The 26,601-nt window shown below is 46.2% G+C and overlaps 1 protein-coding gene across 5 annotated transcripts in view; it reads right to left on the reverse strand.

Annotated features, from left to right (window-relative positions):
• The window catches only part of PLCB1 (phospholipase C beta 1), a 771,739-nt gene that overhangs the window by 58,083 nt on the left and 687,055 nt on the right, over positions 1 to 26,601 (reverse strand). For 2 of the 5 annotated variants that reach the window (XM_075925686.1, XM_075925693.1), the window contains one exon: positions 11,511 to 15,016. The exons of 1 other annotated variant lie outside the window; for it this stretch is intronic. In XM_075925686.1, coding sequence (XP_075781801.1) covers positions 14,786 to 15,016 — 231 coding nt within the window. In that variant the 3' untranslated portion in view covers positions 11,511 to 14,785. Of the gene's footprint in view, positions 1 to 11,510; positions 15,017 to 22,377; positions 23,759 to 26,601 lie in introns of those variants that run through there. 2 more of the 5 variants (XM_075925689.1, XM_075925691.1) reach the window with 2 other exon arrangements.

The raw sequence follows: 26,601 nt of genomic DNA on the forward strand, positions 1-26,601 counted from the left end.
TGGTCCGATCCAAGGTTCCTTCTCAGCTGCACGGCAGCACAACCCTGCAGCTGCTTAATCAACCCCACCCAGCAAGGCAGCTCCCTGCACAGAACCCTGAGCCCGGACTGGGTGGGGCTGATGAAGAAGCTGTGGGGAAGCTTAGAGGGAATCTTGGTCAGGTCTTGCCCACTGTGGAGGTTGGGTCCTGCTGGGCACTCACCCCACAACAGCCGCTCCCATATAGTTCCTCGAGGTGGGCGGGCCGGGCTTGGCTCTCTAGGGTTGCAGCACCCTTCAGGTTTGGCTCATGCTCCTGAGTGGACCAAGGTTACATGAGTGGAGATATGAACTGACTCATGGCAACTCATTCAACTTTGGCCACCTCAGCCTCCCACCATTATGACCGCTGGGGTAAATTTGAATGCTGCTGGGACCCCAGAGGTTGCAGCGCCAGGACCAGGGAGGTAAGCCCAGCCAGGACCATGGGTCCAGCCACAGTGGCTGCAGGGTGACACTCTGAAACATTCTAGTGACCCAATTTTGGGTCCAGACCCACCGGTTAAGCAGGCCTCCTGGGCTATGTCTACACTCGTGGCTTCTTGCGCCAGAAATATGCAAATGAGGCTAAGCATGGAATATCGGTGAGCCTCATTTGAATACCTAAAGAGCTGCCATTTTTGCAGAAGAGGCTCTTGCGCCAGAAGGAGTTGTCTACACTGCCCCATTTTGCGCAAGGAAAAGCGTTTTGCGCAATGCCATTACGCTGATTACTTTTCAGGAAGAATGGCATTGTGAAAGAGGGTTTTTGTTGCACAAGAAGGGGCAGTGTAGACAGCTCCTTCTGGCGCAAGAGCCTCTTCTGCAAAATGGCGGCTCATTAGGTATGCAAATGAGGCTCGATGATATTCCATGCTTAGCCTCATTTGCATATTATTTGCGCAAGAAGCCGCGAGAGCAGACATAGCCCTATGGTATGTGGCCTGGCCTTCACAGATTTTAATTGCTTGTCATATGCTAACTTTAGCTTCTAGGCTGCTGCCATGAAACCTATGGGCCAGCCTGTGATAGGCAGAAAGGTGCTGTCAATTTTCTCTCCCAGCCAATAGGGCCCAAGATTGCACTACAGCATTATAGGTCCCCCCAGCCACAGAACGTAATGTGTCATGAATCCACAAGTGACACAGCAAGCCCAGAAGAGCTGGGGCTATGAACTGCCAAGCTCTGGCACAAATTAAGCACTGCCCAGATTGACATGAACATAAAGCTGAGGATCTCAAAACTGCTGGGCCTGCAAGTCAACCATTTGCACTGCAGAAGTCCCCAATTGTCCTACCCAAGTATCAGGGCTCCACCAAATTAGCACAACGAAAAGATGGTGCCTTCCCAGAAAAGCATAAAAGCTCCTGTCCAGTGAGAAAGTAAGTTGTAGTGGATGTGAACTAGGGATGTGAACGACTGGTCGACTATCCAATATGCAAATACTTATCTGATAATTGACACTCGTCAACTAATTGCTTCCCCCCCCCCGCCTTGCTGCCTCTATCAGAAAGAGGCAGCAAAGGAGTGGGGGGCGGGGGGAGAAGATGATGAAGAAGACGGTGATACTTCAAAGCAGCAGTGCCACATGGAGCCAGATCCTGGGCTCCAAGCAGCGCGGCCACTTTGAAATGGCACGTGCAGCCCAGGGTTGGTCCAGGCTGCACGCGGCATTTCAAAGCAGCTGCGCCACAAGGAGTCCCCAGCTGATCCCAGGCTCCATGTGGCACGGACGCTTTGAAATGCCGTGTGGAGCTTGACTCCTGGCTCCCTCTCATGGGGCTTATTCACCACCATGGCATCTCCAGCCAATAGCCCCGGGAATTAGCACATGGCCTTACTAGACGCCTTCCTCTAGCTGGTGTCTCCCCGTGTTTGCTTCCTTCTCTAGTCCAGACCTGGGTCATTCTTGGACCTCAGCATCCTCTTCAGGACACAGCTTTCCGGCAGTGTCCACTCCAGTGTCTGAGACCCCTTCCAGGGGGTGGGGGGTTGTTGTTTATCCAGGGTCTTCCCCTCCCCAGGGGCACCCAGTTCTTCTCCAAGGGAACACCCAATTCCCCTGTACCCACCTTGCCTCAGTGACCCACTGCCAGTCTCCATCTAGCCCTGCCTCAGGGCAAACTGCTGTTTGTAATGGCCACTCATCACTGGCAAAGGGTATGGACCTGTTGCCTTCACCGACCATGGCTGCCTCTCTACAGCCCTAGTGGCTTCAGGCCCTGCAACCTGGCAACTAGCTTGGCCATAAGAACATAAGAACGGCCGTACTGGGTCAGACCAAAGGTCCATCTAGCCCAGTATCCTGTCTGCCGACAGTGGCCAGCACCAGGTGCCCCAGAGAGGGTGGACAGAAGACAATGATCAATCGATTTGTCTCCTGCCATCTCTCTCCAGCCTCTGACAAACACAGGCCAAGGACACCATTTTATCCCCTGGCTAATAGCCTAAAGTGAGGTGAGCTGCCTCACCTCTGTGGCACCCAGGTCCCTCCTGCTCTCTATTTAGAGCTGCAGTCTGTTCTCCTCTCCCTTCAAGAGCTCGTCTTTATATAGCTCCCAGCTGGGCCCTCATTAGCAACAACTGCCTCAGATTGGGCTTCACTCTCAGCCCTCACTCAGGGCTGGGTTGCTGTCCCTAAAGGGCCAGTGCAGGGCAAGCACCCTGTCACACTCCCCGTGGTGTTTCAAAGCAGCAGCACCACATGGAGCCCCGGGTCACTCCCCAGCTGAACCCAGGCTCCATGGGGCGCTGCCGCTTTGAAACGCCGCGGGGAGCACAGGGCCAGCGGGGGACTGCTTGAGTCTCCCGCTGGCCCCGTGCTCCCTGCAGCCCTTTTGCCTTTGATATTCAGGCCCTGGGGCTGTTGCTGCACTTCAAAGGCAGAGGTGCCCTTATCGACTAATCGAATAGTCAATGCAAATTGCATCGACTATTCAATTAACCAATCAATCTAGATTTAACATCCCTAGATCACACAGTGTATCGATCTGTCACGGGACAAGCCCAGCTGTTCTCCTCAGCGGGGGTGTTGGGCCTTCAAGGCCCCTCACTTGGAGCTCAACCCAAGGTTCAAAGTCAATGGTACAGCTCCCTGTGCAGAGGGTAGCATGGCCTAGCAGCTAGAGTCAATAATACAGCACCCTGCACACAGGACAGGGTGATCCATCAGCCAGAGTCAGTAATACTGGGACCATGAAAGCTCCTTGTGGAGTTGGCACAGAAGGGATAGGGGAATGCAGGCCTGCCCTCTCCACCAGGTCTGAGCCCAGGGCGCTGTCACTGGTGGAGTGGACCACCACTAGGTCGATGGGGAATCTGTCTAAAACACACTGAACACCCAGGATGCAACTCCCAACCCTGGCTACTTCCTACCAGTTTCTCCCTCACAGTCTGTCCCATTCCTTTCCTCCAGCTGGGGGCTTCTGCTTTGGTGCCCCGGTGATGGCATCTGGGATCACTGGCACATCTCTTCCAGGAGATCCTACAGCACCTCCTTCCTCAGCAGTAGTCAGCCTGGACTGAGCTGCTTTACAGGCCTTTATAGCTGGCCCCCAGTTGGAGCATGCCCAGCAGGGCTGTGGGGGTGGGGCCTTCTCAGCCAGATAGCCAGGCTTAACCCCTGCAGCCCCAGTGTGGGGTTAGTACACCCCATCACAAGATCCTCAACTGGTAAAACTCAGTGCAGCTCCATTGACAACAATAAAACGGTGCCAAGTCACACCCGTGCACACTCTGTCCCATGGCATTTACTGTGTGTACAAATCCATACAACATGTGGACAATGCATTTTACAGTGCATGAATTACTGGAAACTAGTTAATAGGTTTTTGGCAGTACAACAGCAAGGCATAGCTAAACCGGGAGAGGACAATACACCCCGTTCTCTCAGCATCTGGACAATGAGATCGCATTTGCACCACAACCCATGGCTCTCTTTGTAACGTGTGCCATCACGGTGGGCTCTAAACACACTTTGCATCCACACACAACATGGTGGATAACCTGTTGGCCCTGCTGGTAGCCAAATTTGGCAGGTGATTGTTTTCCTGAAGCCAGGCTGTTATTCTGCTGTGAGGAGAGACCTCCCGAAACGCAGTACGAGTGTGGCACATTCAAGAGTGAGTGGCATGTTCTGAGGGAGTGCGTTTTCCCCACAAGGGGGGTAGAGAAGCCAGCCTTCAGAAGCAGAGCAAGAGGAAGCTCAGGGAAACAGCAGCAAGGATGAAGGCAACCTTGGCTGCAGACTTAGGGTCTGTGGGCTTTCTGCCCCCACTCCTCTCCTCACCTCACAAAGCAACTATAGACCTCCACCCCCACACAGCCCCCTTCTACTCTCACTTCCTAGCTTTACACAAGCCCCACCTCCTCCTGACCAGACGGGCACCATCTTCAGTTAGTGCTTGTCAAGCCAGCCTGTGTCTCTCCCGCCTCCATGCAGTCAACCAAGTTCAGTAGCCCCTTATGAGGCACCTTTACCCCTCCCAGAGCAGTGTGTGTGGGGGGGGGAGGAACCCCTCCCCCCCACAAGGTGTATCAGAGCTAATGTGAGGATTTAGAAAGCATATTGCTAGGGTGGTTTAGCAGCCCCCTAGCAGCTGTTTTCAGCTGATTTACAGCCCAGACTTGCATTTGGCCGGCAGTCAATTCCTGTGAGCTCTCTGGGCTCCTAAATCCTGCTACGGGCAAGCTGCACGGAGCAAACCAACTCTGTGGAAGTGTGCCGGGCCTGAACAGAGGGGAGGGAAGGTGATGCGGCTCATCATAACAATGGAATAAAGAAGACAGTCTGTGTGCAGTAGTGAGGCTCTGGCTAGACTGCACTCACTGTCTGGAGCCGCTGATCACGTTGACCAATCCGAATTAGTGCTCAGATCCCACAGCGGCTTATCCGGTTGTACAAACCCACCTGGAACCCGAGTAATTACTCACGGGGCTCATCTACATCACCGCAGTGTAAGGACCCAAGCTAGCTCAGGAATGGCTACGTGAGCATCACTGGCACCAGGTGACTGCAGCTCTTGGCCTAGCGTCATGGTGAACAGAAAAGCGGGTCATGGGATTAAGGCACTGGCTGAAGAGTGGAGTCCAGTGTCCAGCTCTGCCATCCATTCCCTATATAAGAGGTTGGGAACCTACACCTTGGGGGCTGGATCCGCCCCCCCAGCTTTCCTGGATTCCCCTCCCCCCCCAGGCTCAGGGCTCCCCTCCCCCAGCATTATGGAGCTGGCTCTGGTGCTCAAGCCCCACATCCCCCCTGTGAACCTCCTCCTGCAGGGCTGGAGCACCAGCCCCCTACTTCCCACCCAGATCCCCCCCAACCTTCTTCTGCACCTCCCACTTCACTCCTGCACCCTACCTCCCACCCAGTCCTCCCACCCCGAGTTCACTACCCGCACTCCACTCCCACATCTTACCCCCAGCCCTCCCACACAATGAACCCCTCATTTTTACCCCACCCCAGGCCTGGGGGCACACAGAATCTACTAGCCTGGGTCCCCTAGGCTCTGATGTGAGAAGGGAATGTGGGGAGTGTCGTTCTGCTTCTCACTCGGGGGCCCATGTCAGTGAGGTGTTTTCAGTTTTTGAGGTTTTCTTGCTTCTCACCTTCGTATGGCCCCTGACTGAGTTTTCTGTGAGTCAGCGGCCCCGACCTCCAAAGGGTTCCCCACTCCTGCCCTCTGTGATTTTGGGCAAGCCATTCAAATATCTCTCTCTCTGCCTCAGTCCTCACAGCTGTACAATGGGGATAAAAATACTCTTTGCCTGTTTAGAGTATAATCTTGGCGGAAGGAAGCATCTCAGGATGTGTTTGTACTGTGCTTAGTACAATGGGGCCTTGATCTTGGTTGGGGGCTAATCTAATGTCAGTGACTGTGTTGACTGTGACATATACTTTGTGGAAATGAGGATATTTGTTATGAATGAGCAATGGGGGCAGACTCATAACTCAAGAGACATTCTGCTCCGTTGCCTACATCACATTGTGCTATGTTTTAGAGCTCTGATTGCCAGGAAACGGTAGCGCTCAGAAACGTTCACCTTTGAGACAGCAGCAATATTTATTTAGCCAGCCAGCCAGGTATTTCAAATGTAACTCCGAGGTAGTCAGAGAAGCCCGGCAAATCTAAAATCACCATAGGTAAAGAAGCAACTTCTAAAGCACTTTAATGGATTAACTGAATTAAACTCCTAATGCCATTTCCCCCCATGCTTACAACTGAAAGTATGTCCTAATTATTTACATGTGTGTCAGATGTAAATACAAGTGTATCTTAACAGCAAGTTTTTCACAGTCAAAACAATACACATTTGCTGTAATACCTATGGTCAGACACGAGCCCTAAGGTTTTAGCACACGAACATGTGTTCTTATTCTGTCCATCATTTACTGATACGGTTACTTGCTGAACAGCACTTTAGTCAAGTTCATTCCACTATCATCAAAGGCTTTGTCTACACTGGCGGGTTCTTGCGCAAGAACGTCTTCTTGTACAAGTACCTGCAGAGCGTCCACACGGCCTGCCTGTTCTTGCGCAAGATTTACAGTGAAGCGTGGGAAGAGAGGGCTTCTTGCACAAGAGCTATGCTCTTTTCTAACAAGTGTAACCCCTCTTGTGCAAGAGCTCTTGCACAAGAAGGCAATGTGGACAGGCAACAGGAGTTTCTTGTGCAAGAAAGCCCTATGGCTAAAACGGCCATCAGAGCTTTCTTGCGCAAGAGCGTGTCTGCACTCCCATAGATGCTCTTGTGCAAAAGCACATGGCAGTGTGGACGTGTTCTTGTGCAAGAGTTCTTGCACAGGAACTCTTGCGCAAGATGTTCTTGTGCAAGAACCCGCCAGTGTAGACATAGCCCAACGGAACCCAGTGGAGAGTCCGATTCTACCCAATATAAGTGAGGGTATCAGAAGAAAGGCCCTGAGCCTGCATTGGGAGCAATGAGAGCCCACACAGAGCCCTGTTGACCTCAGTGGTGCTTTGTCGCTATGCACGGCTGTAGTTTTAGGCAGGATTGGGATCCTAAGCAGCATTTAAGTCGGCTAAAAAAGGCTATTGGGTATTTTGTCAGTTCCACTACATACATCTGACGAAGTGGGTCTTTGCCCAGGACAGCTTATGCTCCAATACATCTGTTAGTCTATAAGGTGCCACAGGACTCCTTGTCGCTTTTGCCGACCCAGACTAACACGGCTACCCCTCTGGTACTTGAAAGTTATCAAACGCCCTGATTTGCTGCTGGAATGATGAGCTGGGAATTTGAGAGACTTCACTTTTGATTGTTTAAACTAGAAAACAGGCAGAACACTGCTGCTGTTCATCAGATGACTCCAGCACAGAGCTTGCGACAGCTCTAAATTGGATTTCCCGGGGGTGGGGGAGGGAGAAGCCATTATTTTATTGTTATTAAGGGAGATACCTGGAGATTTTCTTCCAATTTCCAGGACTGTGTAATACAGTATAAAAAAGATCAATAGCAGAAAGAGTCACAAAACAGAGGAGCTCGAGTTAAATATAATACCAATTAGGGATTGAAGGTCCAAACCTCTGGATTACTGTCTATGCTGGCCCAAACAGGAGCAGCTCTATTGACATTGGTGGTGCTGTAGCGGCTTACACCAGTAGTGAAGTTAACCTGCAGAGCATTGGTGCAATAACCACACAGGACTGGAAACAGTCATGTCTCTCATTTTATTAAGCACTGTAAATGAAAACTAAATTAAAAAAAAAGATAATTACTTACCCAGGTGTAAATGGCACCTGAATGTCACTTATAACTCAGAGAGACATTTGACATATCCACAAAAGTTAGAGTGATCCTCACATTTGGAGTTAGGAAAGGCATTTCTTTCCAGTTCCCATTGACTGTTCTACCTTCCTCTGGAGCTCAGAGTGGATGTCTAGACTGCAGGCTTCTTGCGCGAGCAGCTTTGGTGGAAGAGATCTTCCGCACAAACTTCTTGCACAAAAGCGCGTCCACACTGCAAAAGCGCATCAAAAAAGCGATGCGCTTTTGCGAAAGAGAGCGTCCAGACTACATGGACGCTCTCTCGAAAGTAAGCGCTGATTGCTATGCACAGAATGGCCACTAGGGCACCTGTGCTTTTTCCTCTTTTTGTGCAAAACCCCTCTGTTCCCCGTCCACACATGCCTTTTTGCAAAAGAACCCTTTCGCAAAAAAGCTTCTTTCTCATAGAAAGAGGACTACCAAAAACTCCTCTGTTCTTTCGATTTACTGTCAATTTACTGTCAAAAGAACGTGCTTGCAGTGTGGATGCTCTGTGAGTTTTTGCGGAAAAAACGGCTGTTTTTCCACAAAAACTCTGTAGTGTAGACATAGCCAGTGGCAGGTATACTAGGTAGCTAACTTTCTGACCATGCACGGATCTGGCCATGGTACTTGACTCTTCCCCATCCTCTCAGTTTCAGTAAGGACCTTGCAGAAGTGAGGCTATTAGAAAACACTAGCAGATCTCAGAGGTTTGAGCAGCTAAAGCCAGACTGATTCACCACAGAGAAACCAAGGCATGAAAATGTCCAGGAACAGGTTCTGGGGAGAGGGTAGGGTCTTTTCTCTCTCCTACAGTTAGTTGCTACAGTAGCATCCAAGTGAAACATGCAGGAATGAAACCAAATTTTCTTCTCACCCACTTCATATAATAGGGTTCGCCCAAACAGAGTTTTTGTAGTTTAAAAAATAGAAGGTAAATGAAGCTTTTCTTATCTGTAAATGTCTCTTCCTAAAAAGAGTGAGTCTGGCTCTTCCTCATAAGATGGAGAAGCAGGCTCAGGCTCGCCTACAGGGGAAGAGGACAAAAAAAGGGGGGCGGGAAATTGTCCCCGGGCCCCTTCAAATCGCCACTGGAGTGCAGCTCTGTATGGCTCTCAGAAAGGGTGCACCATGGTCCGATGCCTCTTCTGCCCAAGGCCCCTCCCCTTCTGTATGAGTCCCCACCCCAGGGCCTACAGTGGCTGTCGGCCCCGCTGAGCAGGCTTAAGCAGTTAACGGCACTAGGTCCAAAAGATGACATCATATGTTCTTATGCAAATCATTGACCCCCACCTCTGAGACCTCTTCAGTAACTTATAGTCCGGTCTCCTAAGCATCCTGGAAGATGGGAATCTTCACAGCCTACGTATTCGGTCTAACTCAGTCTGTAGCTCTGATCTAGGGCAAAGATCAGACTCTGTCATCAAGCCTGACAGACTCTGGCTTGATGACAGAGATACTTCTCACCACAGGTTGTATGGCCATGCCGACACCATGAGCCACAGCGCTGCTGCGGGGATGGCAGAGGAAATAGGCTTTTTTCTACACTGCTCATGAGCCCAGACAAGTCATGGGGTGCTGTACTTGAAATCTACCTTGTCATAGGGAGAACTTAGAGACTCCTCCATGAAAGGATACCAGAGGTATACAACTAGTTCATAAAAATATTACCACATGTATCACATCTGCAGCGATCAGTCTTATAAATCTCAAAAAAAAAATCACATCTGACAATGCGTATTTTCAATATTCCTATCCTTTATTTTTCAATTCAGTAATTGAGTCCCATATCAGCTTTTCACTAAGGGTATGTCTAGACTACAGGCTTTTGTCGACAGAAGTTTTGTCGACAGATACTATCGACAAAGCTTCTGTCGACAAAGAGTGTCTAGACTACATTCAGTTCTGTCGACAAAGCAAACTGCTTTGTCGACAAAACCGTGTAGTCTAGACACAACCCTAGATGCAATAACACCTTCTGTCGACAGAACTCTGTCGACAGAAGGCGTTATGCCTCGTAAAATGAGGTTTACCAGCGTCGACAAAACTGCTGAATTCTGTCGATGTTATGTCGACAGAACTCAGCGGTAGTGTAGACGCAGGTATAGTTTTGTCGACAAAAGTCCACTTTTGTCGACAAAACTCTGTAGTCTAGACACACCCTCAGTTTGCTGAGGATTCAGATCAAACTAACTGGTCTATAGTTATGCTGGTCATCTTACATGCCGTTTTAGAAAACTGGCACAACATTCACACTTTTCCTGCCTTCTGCAATTTCCATGATATCCCAAGATTTATTAAAATCTGGCAAAGGGCCAGTGTGGTGGGTTGACTGCCCCACACTGACCAGGAGGGGTTAAGGCAGGCCGGAGGGAACTTGCCCTGGCCAATTGGAGAGGAGCATTTAAGGAAGCGCCCTGCTGCTGATTAAGCTAATTCCCTGGTGCTACCAGCAGCAGGCGCTGCAGTGGTGAGTTGTGCCCCATGGCAGCCAGAGATAATCTCACTTGGAACTCTTGGAGGCAAGTTTTCTGGGCCTGCCAATTTAACATCACGCCGCTTCTTTCCCGATACAGAATGGAGCTATTGCTTGCACATTTCTCCTTTTTCTGCATTGTCATTACAATTGTATCATCTCCAGCTAATAATGGGTCTATACTATTGCTAGTATTACTTTTGTCCTTAAGTGTAATGGCGTCAGCTTGCGAGCAACCTCCCGCCACTGGTTTCTTCAGTCGAGCTTTAGTGACTCAACCCGCCAGCCAAATCTCACGCATCCAGCAAGTGGAACAGAACAAAAACTCTGTTTTTACATTCTATCAAGGCTTCCTCAGAGGAGACATTGCTTCTGTAGCACTCCAACAGGGTCTATCATAGTATCCTTCAATAGTGTGCCCTTGGTGGGCTCCGTCTTTAACCAGACCATTTGGGCCCATCACAGTACCCTTGTTTGCTCTGGCTAGGCTCTGGGCCAAGCCCTTGGTCAGTTCTTACAGCCAGTCAAAAACTCCTGCTCAGCTTCTCTAGGCTTTGGTAGTGCTCAGTCCTGCTGGTCTTCTAGACAGCACCCGCCTCCTTCCACTCCTCTCTCAGCTCCAGGCAGTAACTGACTACTCGGGCTCCACAGCTTCTTTTTATTTGGACCTCCTGGCCCGATTGGCCACTCCAGCAGCCTTGCTGATTTGCTGCTTCCCCTGAGGCCTCTCTAGGCTGACTGGAGGTTTTCTCATATGCTCCTCTGGGGCAGGGGGAAGCAGGACTGTGAGGCCTCCAGCAGTGGTCCTCCTAATATGCCCCATAGCACTAAAATATACTTAGACACCTTATTGTAACTGGCCCAGCCAGCCATGGATTTTTTTCTCTGATATCTTCCCTTATCAAGTTTCTATGCTTTGTAACTTCTAGTTTTATATTGATTGCTATTTCCCTTTTCCCCATTCTATAAAAGCTTGCCATGTAACATAATCACTTGCTTTCTAGAGAGGCAGTTAGAAAGCATGTTTTCTTTCCTGTGCTTTACTGGCTTAGAACTTTGGCAAATATATCTTTTTTTTTTTTTGGTTGTGTGACATTTTCTTTTCTCCTCTCTGTAAAGAGAGCACCGAGAACATGCAGGAAAGATTCATTATCTGCTTCTCATACAATTACCCCTTTAGTCACCAAAGGGCTCAGCAGGTGGAAAGTAAATTCTTAGAGCCAGTAATAAACAAACACAGCAACAGTTTTGTGTTAAGAAAATTTTAATTGTCCTTTGGATCTGTGATGAAAGCACATAAAATTACAAATGGAAGAAACATCATGCCACAAAATTGCATAGAATTCTTACAAAAATGTGAATTATGCATCATAAACAATCAGATTGAGAAACAAAAATATGTACATATTAACCGAAATATTTGTCTGATTTTTTTTGAAAGCCAATCACCAAAGTCCAATCAATCACAAGACACTATTCATACAATGTACAAGAGCAACATTGATTTGAAAGAAAGGCAAGCAATGTCCCTTTAGTTATCTTTTAATGAATGCATAATAATAATAATACATGAGCATTAATTAACATAATTATGAACATGTTAAATCCAAAATGTCCGGCATTTCATTAGAACTTTTAAAATTCTGCTTACACTGCCAAAACCAATCTATTCTCAGTAGTGTAAAGATATTTGAAGTGCACAATCTAATTTAATATAGAGATTTCTATTCTATACAACTGAAAGGTCCACAGTACAGCATTTCCACACATTCAACACATAACAAGGCAAATACATAAAAGGCACAAGACTTGCACATCATAAAGACCCTTTTTCATTACCTTACTTATTCAAGTAATATTAAATGATATCTGTATGACTGTAATAATCTGAACAATGCAAGGTGTACAGTATTACACACTACCCTACAACTGCAAAAAGTAGCACTGTACAGATATAAAAAATGTGAATACAGTAAATGATCAAATACAAATATACTGTAAAATGACTACAACTGATAGTATACTTAGTCCAATCATTAACTTTTTAAAAATATAAACAAAAGGCTAATTTGTATTTGCCCAAGTCTGTTTGAAGACTACTGGTAAAGCCATGGCTACCCTAAAATCCCTGGAAATTTTCCCATGAACTTCAGGGGAGTCATGATTTTTACCCAAAGGCAATGATTACTATAACGCAATAGTCTTCAGTATTGTTGTGAACACTGCTATTAATATATCCATTCTATAATTCCAACAACCTATTTCATTTTCAGTTTATAAAATGCAGCATTAAATTTCCATTCTAAGTTTTTATTGAATGTCAATCTTCAAAGTGCAAAAGTAGAATGTTAATTCTAAAATCAAGCTGAAAGTCAGACTTTTGAGTTTCATGGTAATTAAATTAGTGTAATCATCATCAACCAGAATACTTTAATCCAAAATATGATCTCCAAAGGATGTGCAATTTTTCTTTCTGCCTACTCTAGGTTTAAAAAAGAAACATCAGAATACTGTCTGTTTTCTAAAATGTGAACTTATATATATATACACATAGAGTATTTAACTCAAAACTTAAGCTTGATCGGTATTTATTGCTTAAATTTAAATAAAATAAGTTACTTAAAATACTAAAATCCTGAGGGAAAGCAAGTAAAGTAACTTAACTGCTATTATATTAAAATACTTTGCTATGTTACTATTAGACCATTTAAATGTATTTATTTAAAAATACAAGTTAAAGCCCAAATCCTGCAAACATGGATGCAAGCATTATTACCCACAGAGGACTTTCATTGAATCCAATAGGATTAATCGTGTATAAAGTTACTTGTGCGAGTGCTTGCAGGACTGTGGTCTAAGTATGAAAATCTACACATTTTGAGCTTGTTTCTCATTTACACTGAGGCTACGTCTTCACTGCGAGTTCTTCCCGCAGAAACTATGCTAAGGAGGGACGCATTAGCATAAGTCACGATCTCATTAGCATATTTTCTGCCAGAAGAACTCGCAGTGAAGATGTAGCCTAGTGGCCCTTTTGCTCTGGCACTATAAATACTGCTCTGGTACTATAAAGGGGCTGTAAAGTAGAAGAGAATTAATTATATGTATACTCACATTAGGACTCCTTTACATGAGGTGAGCAGTATAAAGTGGCCTTAGAGTAAATGAGAATCAGGCCATAAATATTTTCATACCCTATGTCCTCTTTAATTGGGGATGCCAGAGAATAATATTTTTCTTTCCCTTTTCAAATATCTTGATTTTTTTTCAGAAAGTCTTACTAATTATTTTATATAGCTTTCTGAAAATATGCAGTTTATTTCTCTCATGGATATCATACAGTACATAAACTTGGATAGTTCTTATGTTAAAGTAAAGATAAATAGATTAACTGTTAACTATCAGAATGGTGGGGTTTTAAAACTTGCTTTTAAACATCAGATATCAGTAAAATTGAACTGCAGGCTTAAAAAAGATGGAAGATGTTCTTAAATTTTCAAATCCTGTAGTTTTAAACATTTTTATAACTCTTATCAAATTTAGTAAGCATAAAATATGATACTTAAAATCAATACTTTCAAGTCTGCAAAATATATATCAAATTTATTTGCTAAATGTTCTTCAATTTACACCACCAACTCCACAACAAGATTGTTATAATTTAATGTTTGTGTAATATCACTGTAACCCAGAGGTTATGATCTATAAAGGTTTTCTATTTCCGTTTCCCTGAAACCTTTTATTTTGTCTTGAGAGCAGACAGACTGCAAATACATGTCTATGCATGTGTGTGTGTGTATGCATGTGCATAAATACAGATGCATTCACAAAAGTGTACCACACACAGACAGACAAACCCACACACTCTTTCTCTATGCAGACGGAGTCCAACTCTTGGTTTTAAACTTACTCTAATCACCATATTTCCAATGAAGGATTTTTTTCAGCAGCAAATATATTTCTCTCCACGTGATAAACATAATAGCAAGATGGCAAGCCACCAGTGCTTGCAAAACTAAAAAGGATCAAATGTTTCAGTGCAAATGTAACATGATGACACAGCTGTCAAGGTGCAGTTAGAAAGTAGGAAATAAAAACGGTTAAGTATGGTCATATAATTTTGTAAGGTCAGTATTAAGTTTGGGACACACTGCACTGGCACTTTAAAAGGAAATCCGTGCACATTTGCCTCTGTACAATACACTGGTCTTCATTAAACTATCTTAACAGTGCAATTGGCCTAAAAATTACCCATTGTAAATTGGGGTTGGGGGTAGTATTAACACATTCATTCCCTACTCTGACTGCACTAAGCTTTAGTATCATAATAAAGCAATGAACGAGAATGAAGACCTTTGCACAATACCTTTATAAAATATTTCTTTTTAAAATGTGCACTTCAATACAGGTGCCTCCTGCATTTAGAAGCTGTTATGTGGCAGCTCACAACAGGAAAACAGAGGATGGGCAGCAGGGGGGTAGGGGTAGCATGCCCTGGCACAATAACTGTTGCATGGGGAGTTAAAAAGGAGTATCAAACATTTTCTCTGGATTATTTTCTTCTGTTTCCTCTTCGTTTTGCAGAGGTTTATGATTCATTTTTCCACTGTCAGATGGCATGGAGGAAGGGGTAGAACTGTGGTCTCCATCGTCACTGATTTTCCCTTTCATCGCATCCTGTACAAACTCCAGAATTTCCAGAGGGAGCCTTTTGAATTTGTCTTGATATTCCTGATCCAGTTCAACTTGTAACTGGAACAAAAACAAAACACAAACTGTCTTAAATCATGTCTGAGGGGCGCAATAACCTATAGCATGGGGACCCTACAAGCAGGAGGGGGAAAATGTACAAACTCACCCACTTCCAGTTGTCATTTGTACATGATTTGGTGCATGTATTCAGTTGATCACTTTAGGGCTATCCCTAGGATGCACCTAATAATTGCCATACACCTATTAATTATCACACAAAGCTTGATCCTAATTATCATATGTATTAATTATCATTGCAAAGCTGAAGGCGAATGCAACATTTACATTGTGTTTGTTTTGTTGATGCCAGTCATAGGCACCAAAACCCTGCATGTGCTTAATTTTACTTCTGGGAGCAATAAATAATAATTATTATACCTGGCTCTTTTCATTAGTAGATCTCAAAGTGCTTTATGCAGGAAGTCAGAATCATTGCCCCCATTTTATAGATGGGGAAACTGAGGCACAAAGAAATTAAAACTCAGATCCCAAAAGGAACTGAGGCACCTTGAAAAAAAAATCACTGGAATTCATAAACGGTGGGTTAGCTTCCTCTACAACGCATGGAGAGAGAGGGATGCCTGAAAGTGGGATCCGCAAAAGCTAACACAGTAGGCAAGGAGCTGCCTAAATTAACCAATGTGAGATGCCATTGAGAGAGATGTATTCTAATCCTCAGAGAGGCGGGGGGGCAACTGCCTCGATAGGCTCCTTGGTGACGTTGGGAGGGGCGGGACCTCAGGTGGAAGGGGCGGAGCTGTGGGCAGCCAGTCCTGCGAGCTGTCCAGAGCGTGCTGCGGGGTGATGTAAAGGACCCGGGTTCCTGGTCACTGCTGCTGCCTCAATGTCCCCTCTCACATAGGTGAATGTCTACCTCCCCTTGTGATCCATGGCTGGGAAACCTTTCCTGAAATCAGAAGCCTGAGCCATTTCTTGGGAGAAATGGCAGCACATGCCTAACTCCATACAAAACGGCGGGGGACGGGGACAAGGGGAGAGAGAAGGCCTCCCTTACAACCTTTAGCCCAGTCATTAGGGTACACGCCTGAGGTAGGGGATACTCCTGATGAACTGCTCCCTCTGGATGAGAAGGGAGAGGAACAGGAGATGCCCCTAGCAATGGACTGCGGAGTCAGAGTCATTCTCAAACTCTCTCCGGCCCAAGGCATATTTAATTATTGATCCAAAGTGGAATAGCTTCACCAGAAGAAACTGAGAGAGCACCACGACAGAATGTCCCATAGCATAGACACTCTCCTTTGGCCCTGTTGAAATCCCTTCTTCTCCTCAGAGGGTGAACTGACCCAGGGTCATTTACCTCCTAGGGGCACGTCTACACAGCAGGGCAAAAGTCGGATTAAGATACATAACTTCAGCTACGTCAATGGTGTAGTTGAAGTCTAAGTAGCTTAATTCAGCTTTTGGCGCTGTCTACACTGCAGGAAGTCGAAGGGAGAACCCTCTCCCTTTGACTTCCCTTACTCCTCATGAAATGAGGGTTTCAGGAGTTGGAGTAAGAAGTTCTCCATCTTGACATTATTTCAAAATAACGGCTTCTGTGTAGACACGCATTTTGTTGTTGTGAAATAACTTCAGTTATTCCGAAATGACGCTGCTGTGTAGATGTACCCTAGGTGAATAAGCTAATGAGATGGGCTAATGGTTATAACGAAGGCTGAAAAGTAGTCTTTAGGTGCCTGAATCTCTTTATGGATCTAGGCCTAAGTAACATTCTCAAGGTCATCCAGAAGCAGAGCCGGCAATAGACTCCTGTGTCCCAATCCAGCCATCTAGCCACTAGGCCACACTGCCGCCATAACTCCCATGGGTTTAAAGAAGACCACTCACTTGGTTACAGATAAGCACATGCAAACATTTTTGAAGAAACAGGGCCGTAATTTGTGTCTTAATTTACTCACAGAAGTAAAATTAAGCTAAAAAGTGAGCATTTCATAGCTTCACACCAAAATAATTTTTCTCCTAGTGAAACCCACATGCCTGCTGGGTGTGGCTCATGTCCCATCTAGGGGCACTTAGACCCCTTACAGAGAGAGAGAGAGAATGAGTGAGCTCTACAGCTTTAGCTGAGAGACAGCTGGTTTTTAGCTCAAGCGGGAGAGGCTCATGCCTTCACCGACTGCCCACGTCTTGAGGTCTCTTCCATCCCTATTATTCTATGATTCTGTGACCAAGAGGAGATCATAGACTCATGTCACCAGCATGTGGACTATACTTAGGTCGAAAACCTGACAGATTGGTGAGAAGGCTAGTGGGGGAGTTCAGAAACCACTGAGGTTTTCCTGCCATAAACTCCCCAACCCAGAAGTAAGAATGAGGTGTAACAGTTAACTCGAACTAATGACTTAGTTCAAGTTAACATTTGACTGCTGTGTGTAGCCGCGGGAAGTTAGTTCGGACTAAGGGGATTTAAAAATGGCGCCCGGACGGGAAGATGCAAATAAAGCCCAGGATATTTAAATTGCGGGCTTCATTTGCAACTTCGAATGCCTAAATTAGCCTCCCTAGTTCTAACTAGGGGGCTAGTGTAGACATACCCTAAGAGAAGAGTTGGCAAGAGGATCAGTGTCAAGCTGTATGAAGCAGTCATTTCTTAAGTGCTGTGTTTTATTGGAATCTTCAATGAGGTGTAGCTGTTAATACTTGCTATAGTTGCTCTTAGCTCTCAGCTATGAGCTCTGCACAGGGAAATAATTAGGATGCATTAAAATCCTTTCCAAATTCAATGCATTTGTACACGACAATATTAGTAACCTTAATTAAGAAGCAGGCATCCACACGTTTCTGTGAACACCAACATGATGTACCGAATACAAGTCTTTGAACTTACTCCAATGACGAAATATTCCATGTCGTAGGACCGCAGCACTGACTACATTAGTGGTCTCCACACTTTTTAAGCTCAAGATCACTTTTTGAATTGAAGTGCAATCTAGGATCTACTTCAAAGCCAAATACTCTTTCCCCCACTTCCTTTGAGCCCCTTCTCCGAGGCCCTACCCTTGCTCACTCCATCTTCCCTCCCTCCCCTGTCCTCCCTTCCTTTGACCAGGCAGAGGGTTGGGGTGCAGGTTCTGTCTTGGGCTAAGGGATTTGGAGTGTGAAAGGGGCTCTGTGCTGAGCCTGGGGCAGGGAGTTGGAGTGCACGAGGGGGTTCAGGGTACAGGCTCTGTAAGGGAGTTTGGGACTGGGAGCTCAAGGCTAGGATGGGGCTTGGAGTGTAGGAGGGGGTTCATGACTGGGGCAGAGGTTGGGAGCTGGCTCCAGCTGGACACTGCTTATCTCAGAGGGCTCATGGGTGGTGGTGCAATGGGGCTAAGGCAGGCTCACCCCTGCCCTGAAAAGCATCCAGTAAATTCCCTCCATCCCAAGCCCTGTGCCCCCCACATCCGTTCTGTGGAGACAGACTACAGGGTGGGAGGGGGGCACCCTGACATCAGCACCCCCTCCTCTCCCTTCCCTGCTCTGCACAGCAAACAGGAGGCTCTGGGATGATGGGGGGCAGCTCCAAGGCAAAGGACAGGAGATGCACAGCAGTGGGGGGAGGGGCAGTTGACGTGCTGCACTTCGTAGCCTCTTGGCCAAACCAGTCAGGATCACCTGTCAGAGGCTCCAAGATCAACCAGTAGATCCCGATCGACTGGTTGGTGACCACTGGACTACAATGATCGTTTACTGCGGATAATAGGATTAGCTTATTGGGGAGACACCCACAGCATGACGTAGGACCTAGAAATCCCACTGTCACATCCCTGACAGGTTTATCATTCTGAGCTGCTCTCTTATTGCTCCTAGATGCCCAGATTCCAAGGCCCGAAGGGACCACTGTGAGCATCTAGTCTGACCTCTTGTAGAACACAAGCCATAGAATGTCACCAAAACAATTCCTGGAATAGAATCAATTTCAGCTTCTGCGTGAGGTGATGGTGTTCAGCTCTCCATTACATTTGGTTTAGGTTCAAACCCGAATTAAGACTTGGACTCTGTTTTGGGTGTAAGGGCATTACAATCCGGTGAGATTTCTGCAATTGTAGCTGAAGACCTGGTGACAATGACTTGTAGCGTTTTGGCTATAACCCACTTGCTTTTTTCAATTGGGATCTGACCTGCAATGGACGCAAAGTGGGATGTGAGGAATGTGGATCTACACTCTTGTGCAATGGTAACAGGGTGGACTCAGCACCATGAGAGCCTCCAGCTGGTCACTCAGGGAATTAGCATTTTTGGTGCTGGAGTGCCCCCTTCTGGCTGGTGTCTCACTCACTGATACCGTTATTCTCCACCACTCTAGATGAGGCCCGACCTCTCTCCCAGACCGTGGTGCCCTTCTACCTGGGTACTGCCCTGCCACAGTGCCTCCCCACTCTGGAGTCCTCCCCCTACACCCACCTTGCCTCAGTGACCCACTAGCGGTCTTCATCTAGCCCAGGCCACAGGGGCAAACTGCCTTCTGAAATGGCCACTCAACATTGGCAAGAAGATATGGACCGGCTGCTTTTGCCTGTCCCGGTTGCTTCCCCACAGCCCTAGTACCCTGAGGCCTTGCTTGCCTGGCCAGAGCTTCCCCAGGCGTACTCTAAATCAGGATGCCTCTAGCTTCCCTGGCAGCTAGGTCCCTCCTACTCCCCAGCCAGACCAAGAGTGAGTCTCTCCCTTCCTCCCTCCTGGAGCCCTTATTTATACAGCCCACAGCTGGGCCCTAATTGGCAGTAATGGGCTGCAGCTGCTTGCTCCATAGCTTCAGCCTTCCAGCCCCCACCCAGAGCTGGGTTTTAACCCCTTAAAGGGCCAGTGAGGGGCATACGCCCTATTGCAGCAATACACAAGGGTTTAGAAGAGACTTTCTAATTTTGGCCTATTTCTAATCATATCTTTTGATATTCGTGGAAGTCTTGCCTTGCAGATATAAACCAAAAGGACATTTAGTGCAAATACTTTTTCCGCTTGAAACAGTCTCTCTAATTTCATATTTGGTTTAGTGAGTAGGTGCCTAAAAAACCATGCAAACTATATTTTGTGGGGGGCAGATTTAGTTTCTGTGTGTGGTTTCTATGATTTTATCCATCTAGTTCAAGTATGGGCAGATGCCAGAATTTGCATTTAGACATATACTTCTGGGGGATTCAAGGTGTAACATGGATTATCTATAGTATTCTCAGGTCTGCTCCTTGGAGTCTTGCTTCATGAGCCTTTAAAAAAAAAGACTTCTGTTAAGGCACCTTCCCTCTAGGAGCTCCAGCACCTAATATGGGTGAATGAAATAGATTCACCTCTACTTTATTCATTTTTGGTTATAGGTTTCTTATTAACGGATTTTATTCATCAAGAATTTGTAAACTTCATTAGGATTTGCCCAGAAAACTTCATTTCCGTGTCTAGATCCATAGCTGCTTATTCTGGTGCCATCGCAACTCCAATGGTAACATTCTCTTCCTGGTATGGATGTAACTTCCTTATCAGCAATTTAGGTCATCTTTAATGTAGTACTAAGGTGAGTGTGAGGGCCATCCCTAGACGAAATCTTAAATTGGTTAAACGATCGCCCATAATCGGCTAACCGTGTTAACCTATGGCTCACTATGTGGCCTTGATGCAGCTGTGGATCTCTGCGGCAGCTGGGAGGTCCTACTGTTGGTCCCACAGCAGGCAGGGCAGCTCTGGCTTGGCATGGCTGGCCGTTGCTGGAGTACATGGGCAAGGGCCAGTTAACTGGTGATCATACTAATAAGCCTCTTGTCTACCAGTATGCTTCCTGGTTAATCATTTAACATTCCTATCGTGTTAGTAACTAAACAACTTGCCCACAGACACACACTAAATTCATGCCAACACTGGAATTATGAGCACCTGATTTCTTGCTCAAGACTCAACCCTTGGACCTATCTGCCTCTCTGCTGTACAATAAGGCTACGTCTACACTGGCCCCTTTTCCGGAAGGGGCATGTTAATTTCACCTATCGTAGTAGGGAAATCCGCGGGGGATTTAAATATCCCCCGCGGCATTTAAATAAAAATGTCTGCCGCTTTTTTCCGGCTTTTAAAAAAGCCGGAAAAGAGCGTCTACACTGGCCCCGATCCTCCGGAAAAAGCGCCCTTTTCCGGAGGCTCTTATTCCTACTTCAAAAAGCGCCGCTTTTTCTGGAGGATCGGGGCCAGTGTAGACGCTCTTTTCCGGCTTTTTTAAAAGCCGGAAAAAAGCGGCGGACATTTTTATTTAAATGCCGCGGGGGATTTCCCTACTACGATAGGTGAAATTAACATGCCCCTTCCGGAAAAGGGGCCAGTGTAGACGAGCCCCAAGAGTCTTCAGGGCTCTTGATTGAAATCACTGTTTGAAATTGGTCATGGACCAGGGAGAGATGTATTTAGCACTGCCTGGGAATATGGGAGCAAAAGCCAGCATAGGTCATTCAGTTTAAAGCAAGGAAAAAGGATTAAGGAAAGAATATAATTGCTGTTATTTATATAGTTTATAATTTTTATGCTATATATGCCCAAAGATTAGTTTTGAACGTACTAAAAGCTAACACATTCTAAGAGGTCAATACTAAAAAAAAACAAACCATCGACAACTAGGGGCAACAGAATTACTAAGCATTGGTGCAGAAACTTATTCTGACCTACCTCTCAAGACCTCTGCATACTTTGGGCATGATCTAATGAGCTTCTGCTTTTACCAAGAACAAAAATAACATGGATCACATGAAAAACCCTAGTGTGCTGTCAGCACAAGTTACCAGGAGATTGCAGTTCACACGGAGTGTACGGGGGGGAGGAGATGAATCCCCACAATGCTGAATAAGACCAGATTCATAGCACTCAGAGTTGTCTTGTTGAGTTTAAGAGTAAAATCATGATTTTCTGTCAAGTTGCAGGGCCTGATTTTCTGTCATCATTTTCTGTCATTCCCCTCTTCCCCAATCTTGCCAGCAAAACTGTTTTATCTTTCAGGTAGTGCAAATGGGTTAATTAGTTACAGGAATCAGATCATCCCATATTAAAACACTTTGGCTACGTCTACACTGGCATGAATTTCCGAAAATGCTTTTAACGGAAAAGTTTTCCGTTAAAAGCATTTTCGGAAAAGCACGTCTAGATTGGCAGGATGCTTTTCCGCAAAAGCACTTTTAGCGGAAAAGCGTCCGTGGCCAATCTAGACGTGGTTTTCTGCAAAAAAGCCCCGATCGCCATTTTCGCGATCGGGGCTTTTTTGCGGAAAACAATACTATGCTGTCTACACTGGCCCTTTTGTGCAAAAGTCTTTTGGAAAAAGACTTTTGACCGAATGGGAGCAGCATAGTATTTCCGAAAAAGCACTGATGATTTTACATGAGATCGTCAGTGCTTTTCTGGAAATTCAAGCGGCCAGTGTAGACAGCTGGCAAGTTATTCTGGAAAAGCGGCTGATTTTCCGGAATAAGTAGCCAGTGTAGACACAGCCTTTAGTTCTCAGTAGCACACCATGGTTAAGAAAATCTCAGCACTAGTCTAAGCACATGGTAACAAATCGGCAGCTGCGTACAAAAGACACATATGTTCACCGTCTATCCTGCATGCAGGCAGCACTGGGAGTAAGATTTAAGACTGTCAGTGCTGGAAGAACTGGCTGCTGAAGATGACTCTGGTTTAGTAACTTGAGGGTTAAATCCTAGCCCGATTTCTCTTCAGCACTCAGAGGAACTATATGGCCTAGCTAGGGATCTGTGGCAATAGAAACAGAATCCTGCATGCCAATCTTAACCTCACTGGGACAACTTTTATCACACAGCTGCTCAGTGACAACAGAGAGGTATCTATTGGTCAGGGCCTGGTGCTTTTTGCCAGGCTATCAGAAAGGAGCCACAGAGCCAGTAGCTTAACTGGTTATCCCAATACAATAGGGGAATTCCCAGGTGGCAGATGGAGGTAGCAGATCCCATTCCACCCCAGCCTAGCATAAGAAGCTATGTCAAGAAAAAGGGCATGTGGCAGGAAAGTCTGGCTGAGGGCCTGCTGTCTAAAACATCTTTGGGGATGCTACTTTTGAGGACTGGCACCAAAGGAGGTGGGCCATAAATGTGGATTACAGCTACTTTTCTCCCTCACCCATCCAAATTTCTGCAAGGCACCAAATGGCTGGTCTGGAGAACAGGTCCTGGCAACTCCATCAGAGCCAGGCTAATGCAACCACCTGGAAGGCAGATATCATATGTGGGGCCTCCTCCAGTCTGTACAGAGCTGGGATCCTCTTAAATTTTGAAATAGGATCCCCCACCCCATCTTCTTTGACCTCAAAAGATCCAAAGGGATGGTGTTTAAAAAGCATAGAGAAAATTCCCTTCCTGGCAGAAGCCAAGCATGGAGAATATGATCCTTAAAGGCAAATGCTTCAAAAACTTGTGTCAAAAACTGTCTTGCATCCATAATGATTGTGGGCTCCAGCAAGCACCCAGCATAGTATTTAATTCTGTCTGAACATTCTCCATCTGCCATTTGGTTAACTGATGGATGAAGCAATTAAGTTCATTTCTTCCACGCCTTGTACGGGATAAACAGCAGTCATTTTGAATGCAGGTGCTAAAGCAGCGACGGTAGTGATGATGATTAAGGTGGGACTGCACTGGGAGTGGGGTATAATAAATCAGTGGCGACGTCTGAGTGTTTCAGGTTCACGTTTCCATTTTCGCAAGCCGCCAGGAACAACTGTTTGTTTCCTCAACACCCGTGAGCTGATAAATCTGTGCCCTGAGAAAAGCATATGGCTGTCAGTGAAATATTGTGCCTGAAGCCACTTTTTATTTGCTCCCACACATCTCTGAGCCAGCTAAAACACCACATACTCGTTTTCATGCCTGCAAATGTTTGACCTACATGCCCAAAGACGGTTCTGAGTAGCGGATTTGGGGCTTTGATGACTGCATCAAACAACAAATACGCACCATGTCCGTGACCTCAATTTAGCTTCTGAAATAGTGCATGCAGGACTCCCAGATTAAGGGGACAGAGAGCAAACGGTGCTGCTGTTCCGCTGCTTCTCATTTTCTGAGCTCACTTCATTAGAGAGCTGTTTGAGAGGGATATGGCATTACAAACTGAGGAGCACGCATTGTAAAAAGCAGATGGAGCAGGGACAGTGAAATTGAGGAGCAGAGCTTAGGGATCAAGTGATCTATAGGCAGCAATTTGTTCTTCTTTAATTTGAACAGTAAGCGTTTCTCGCTAAGGGCTCTGCTAGTCCCACCATCAAGCAGAAGCCTGTTGGCATAGCAAGGGAGTGTCCTCTCAATGGCGCTGTTCTTCTACCTGCTCTCCTTCATGATGCTGTGGAGAACCATCTGCGGGACTTGGCTCTCAGAGCTATGGGAAGTGACAGCAGAGGGTGGGAAGGAGAGATGCTGGAAGGACCAATGCGCCCGAGCATCAAATCGCAGCAGCCCTGCAAGGTTTATGTGCTCAGTCATGGCTTATTCTGTCATCATTCATTTACATGGATAATGTATCTTCCCTGGAGGTAGAGGTTAAGAGTTCAAGTCCTGCCTGCCCTGTGGGCAGCACCACCAGCCTCCGAAGGGAAGTAGCTGGCACTATTGGAAGATAAGGATAAGGGGACTCAGGGAGGTTGGGGGCTCTCACAACCCTTTGGGATGTGGAACCTGAAAACGGGATCCGGGGGGCACCCGCTGAGGAGCGCACTCCAGCAGTGGCCATGCTATCGAGGGGCTGGAGCAGGAAAACTCAGACTAGTTGCAGTGTCAGCGGTCCTGCCCACATCACCCTGGTGCTTCTGCAGATCTCAAAGAGCTCCCAGGGGAAAGGGGGCAACACAGGGCCCCATGGAAAGGATGCAAAGGACATTCATGAGTGCAAAACTCCCCTCCTTGGGTCGTGGCACTGAACTAGGGACTTAATGTAGCCCTTCCATACATGTTCACAAGTACTGTATACCGTCTCTGATCATGGGAAATTAATAGCTGTGTATGTTCAGAGACAACGTTGCTCTGCTGAAGACCGTGCTGGTGAAATAACAAGGCTCTTTTTTTAGTAAGCACAAATGAGTATGAGAGCAAATGGAGCCCATTCATTAACAGCTGGCCTCCCCAAGCTACATATGGGCAATGCGGCTAAAGATGAAAAGCAAACATTCAGGCTGCTAGAGTATCACGTCCAAAGAACCTTTTTATGTGAAGTAACTAACAATGATGGCACATGGACAATTTGGCTATGTAAGTGCAGGCATGTCTTTTAATGGGCTAGATAACAGTACAGTTGTCCCTCTGGTGGCAGCTGCCATCGGATGAGGACATCCAAAGCTCAGCGGATGCCCGCTGATGCCCTTCCAAATCACACTCACTACCATGGGGAAAGAACAGTCCAAAGGAGTTCCAATTCAACAGCAGCTACAGAAAGGGTGGTAGGAGAGAGAACAGGACTTGTTCACCAGTGCCAATCTCCAGCTGCCTGCAAACATGGCTCCTGGTAGCATGCCCTCCCCACCGCTGACACCATCGGCTTCAGAGAGCTTCCAGTAGCAACACCCTACAGACTCCAGCTCCAGCTGGCCAGTTTCACTTAGTTGCAGCAAGTTAGAGAGCTGGGCCTGCTAAACCCTGCTTTCCACCAGACCGGCCTTCTAGAACTTCAGATTTCAGTTTGCCCCACGTGGGATGAGCATAGCAGCTGCTCCAGCCCTTTAAAGTCACTTCTTGCAGCGGAATCTCACTTAGCTGTACGAAGGTCCCACCTTCACAATTCCAGCACCTTGACAACATTTTCAGTTATTCCTTAGCAAGTCTCTCTGCCTTTGCAAGATCTCAAAGAACTTTAGTTTATAAATGGAAAAATTATATAGTTGAGCAACCCACAGCAAAGCACCCAGAGCCCTTTACAAACCCAGGCAACCTCAACATCTTCTATTAGTGCATCACACCTTTCTTTTAAGCCTTCTTACACCCTTCTTTTGTCTCCTATCATTCATGTTGTCTTAATATAATGCCTAATCTGGATCCTCTTTAAGCCAAAAATTTTGCCATTGACTTCAGTGGATGCAGGAATACACCCTTAACTTCCGACCCCATAAACATTTACATGTGAACGTAACATTAAGCTCAAATTGTCCTGATGGCTCTACTCCTGTGACAAAAGTCAAGTATGTGCATAAGAGTTTGCAGGGTTTAGGCCTAAGACTATGTGACTGGTGAAATGCATTAGCTGGTCAATACGTATCTTGATGAAAGGCAATAGATACATTCTGTATATGTATTTAAAGGGATCCTTGGTGGAAGCATGTATATGAGTTCATGAAGAGATACAGTAACTTGAAGTTTTGTGCTAGTGTCATGATCATGGTAAATCCCAACAGGATATACCCAGTTTGGTACATGGATGGGTCAATCTCTGATCAGATCTAGCTGGATGCTCAATTGATGTCCATCGCGGTAATAGATCACATCATGAAAGCTTCTGATGACCACCAGATCTTTATTACAGATGCTTTGTAATTTGTTGGTCTTCCATCCTAATAACGTCTGCACCAAGAAAGCTGCCATAACCAATGAAGCACCGATGGAGTCCGTAGTGGGTTCAGCTTT

Source organism: Pelodiscus sinensis, chromosome 3, assembly GCF_049634645.1.
Source record: "Pelodiscus sinensis isolate JC-2024 chromosome 3, ASM4963464v1, whole genome shotgun sequence".
NCBI lineage: Eukaryota > Metazoa > Chordata > Testudines > Trionychidae > Pelodiscus > Pelodiscus sinensis.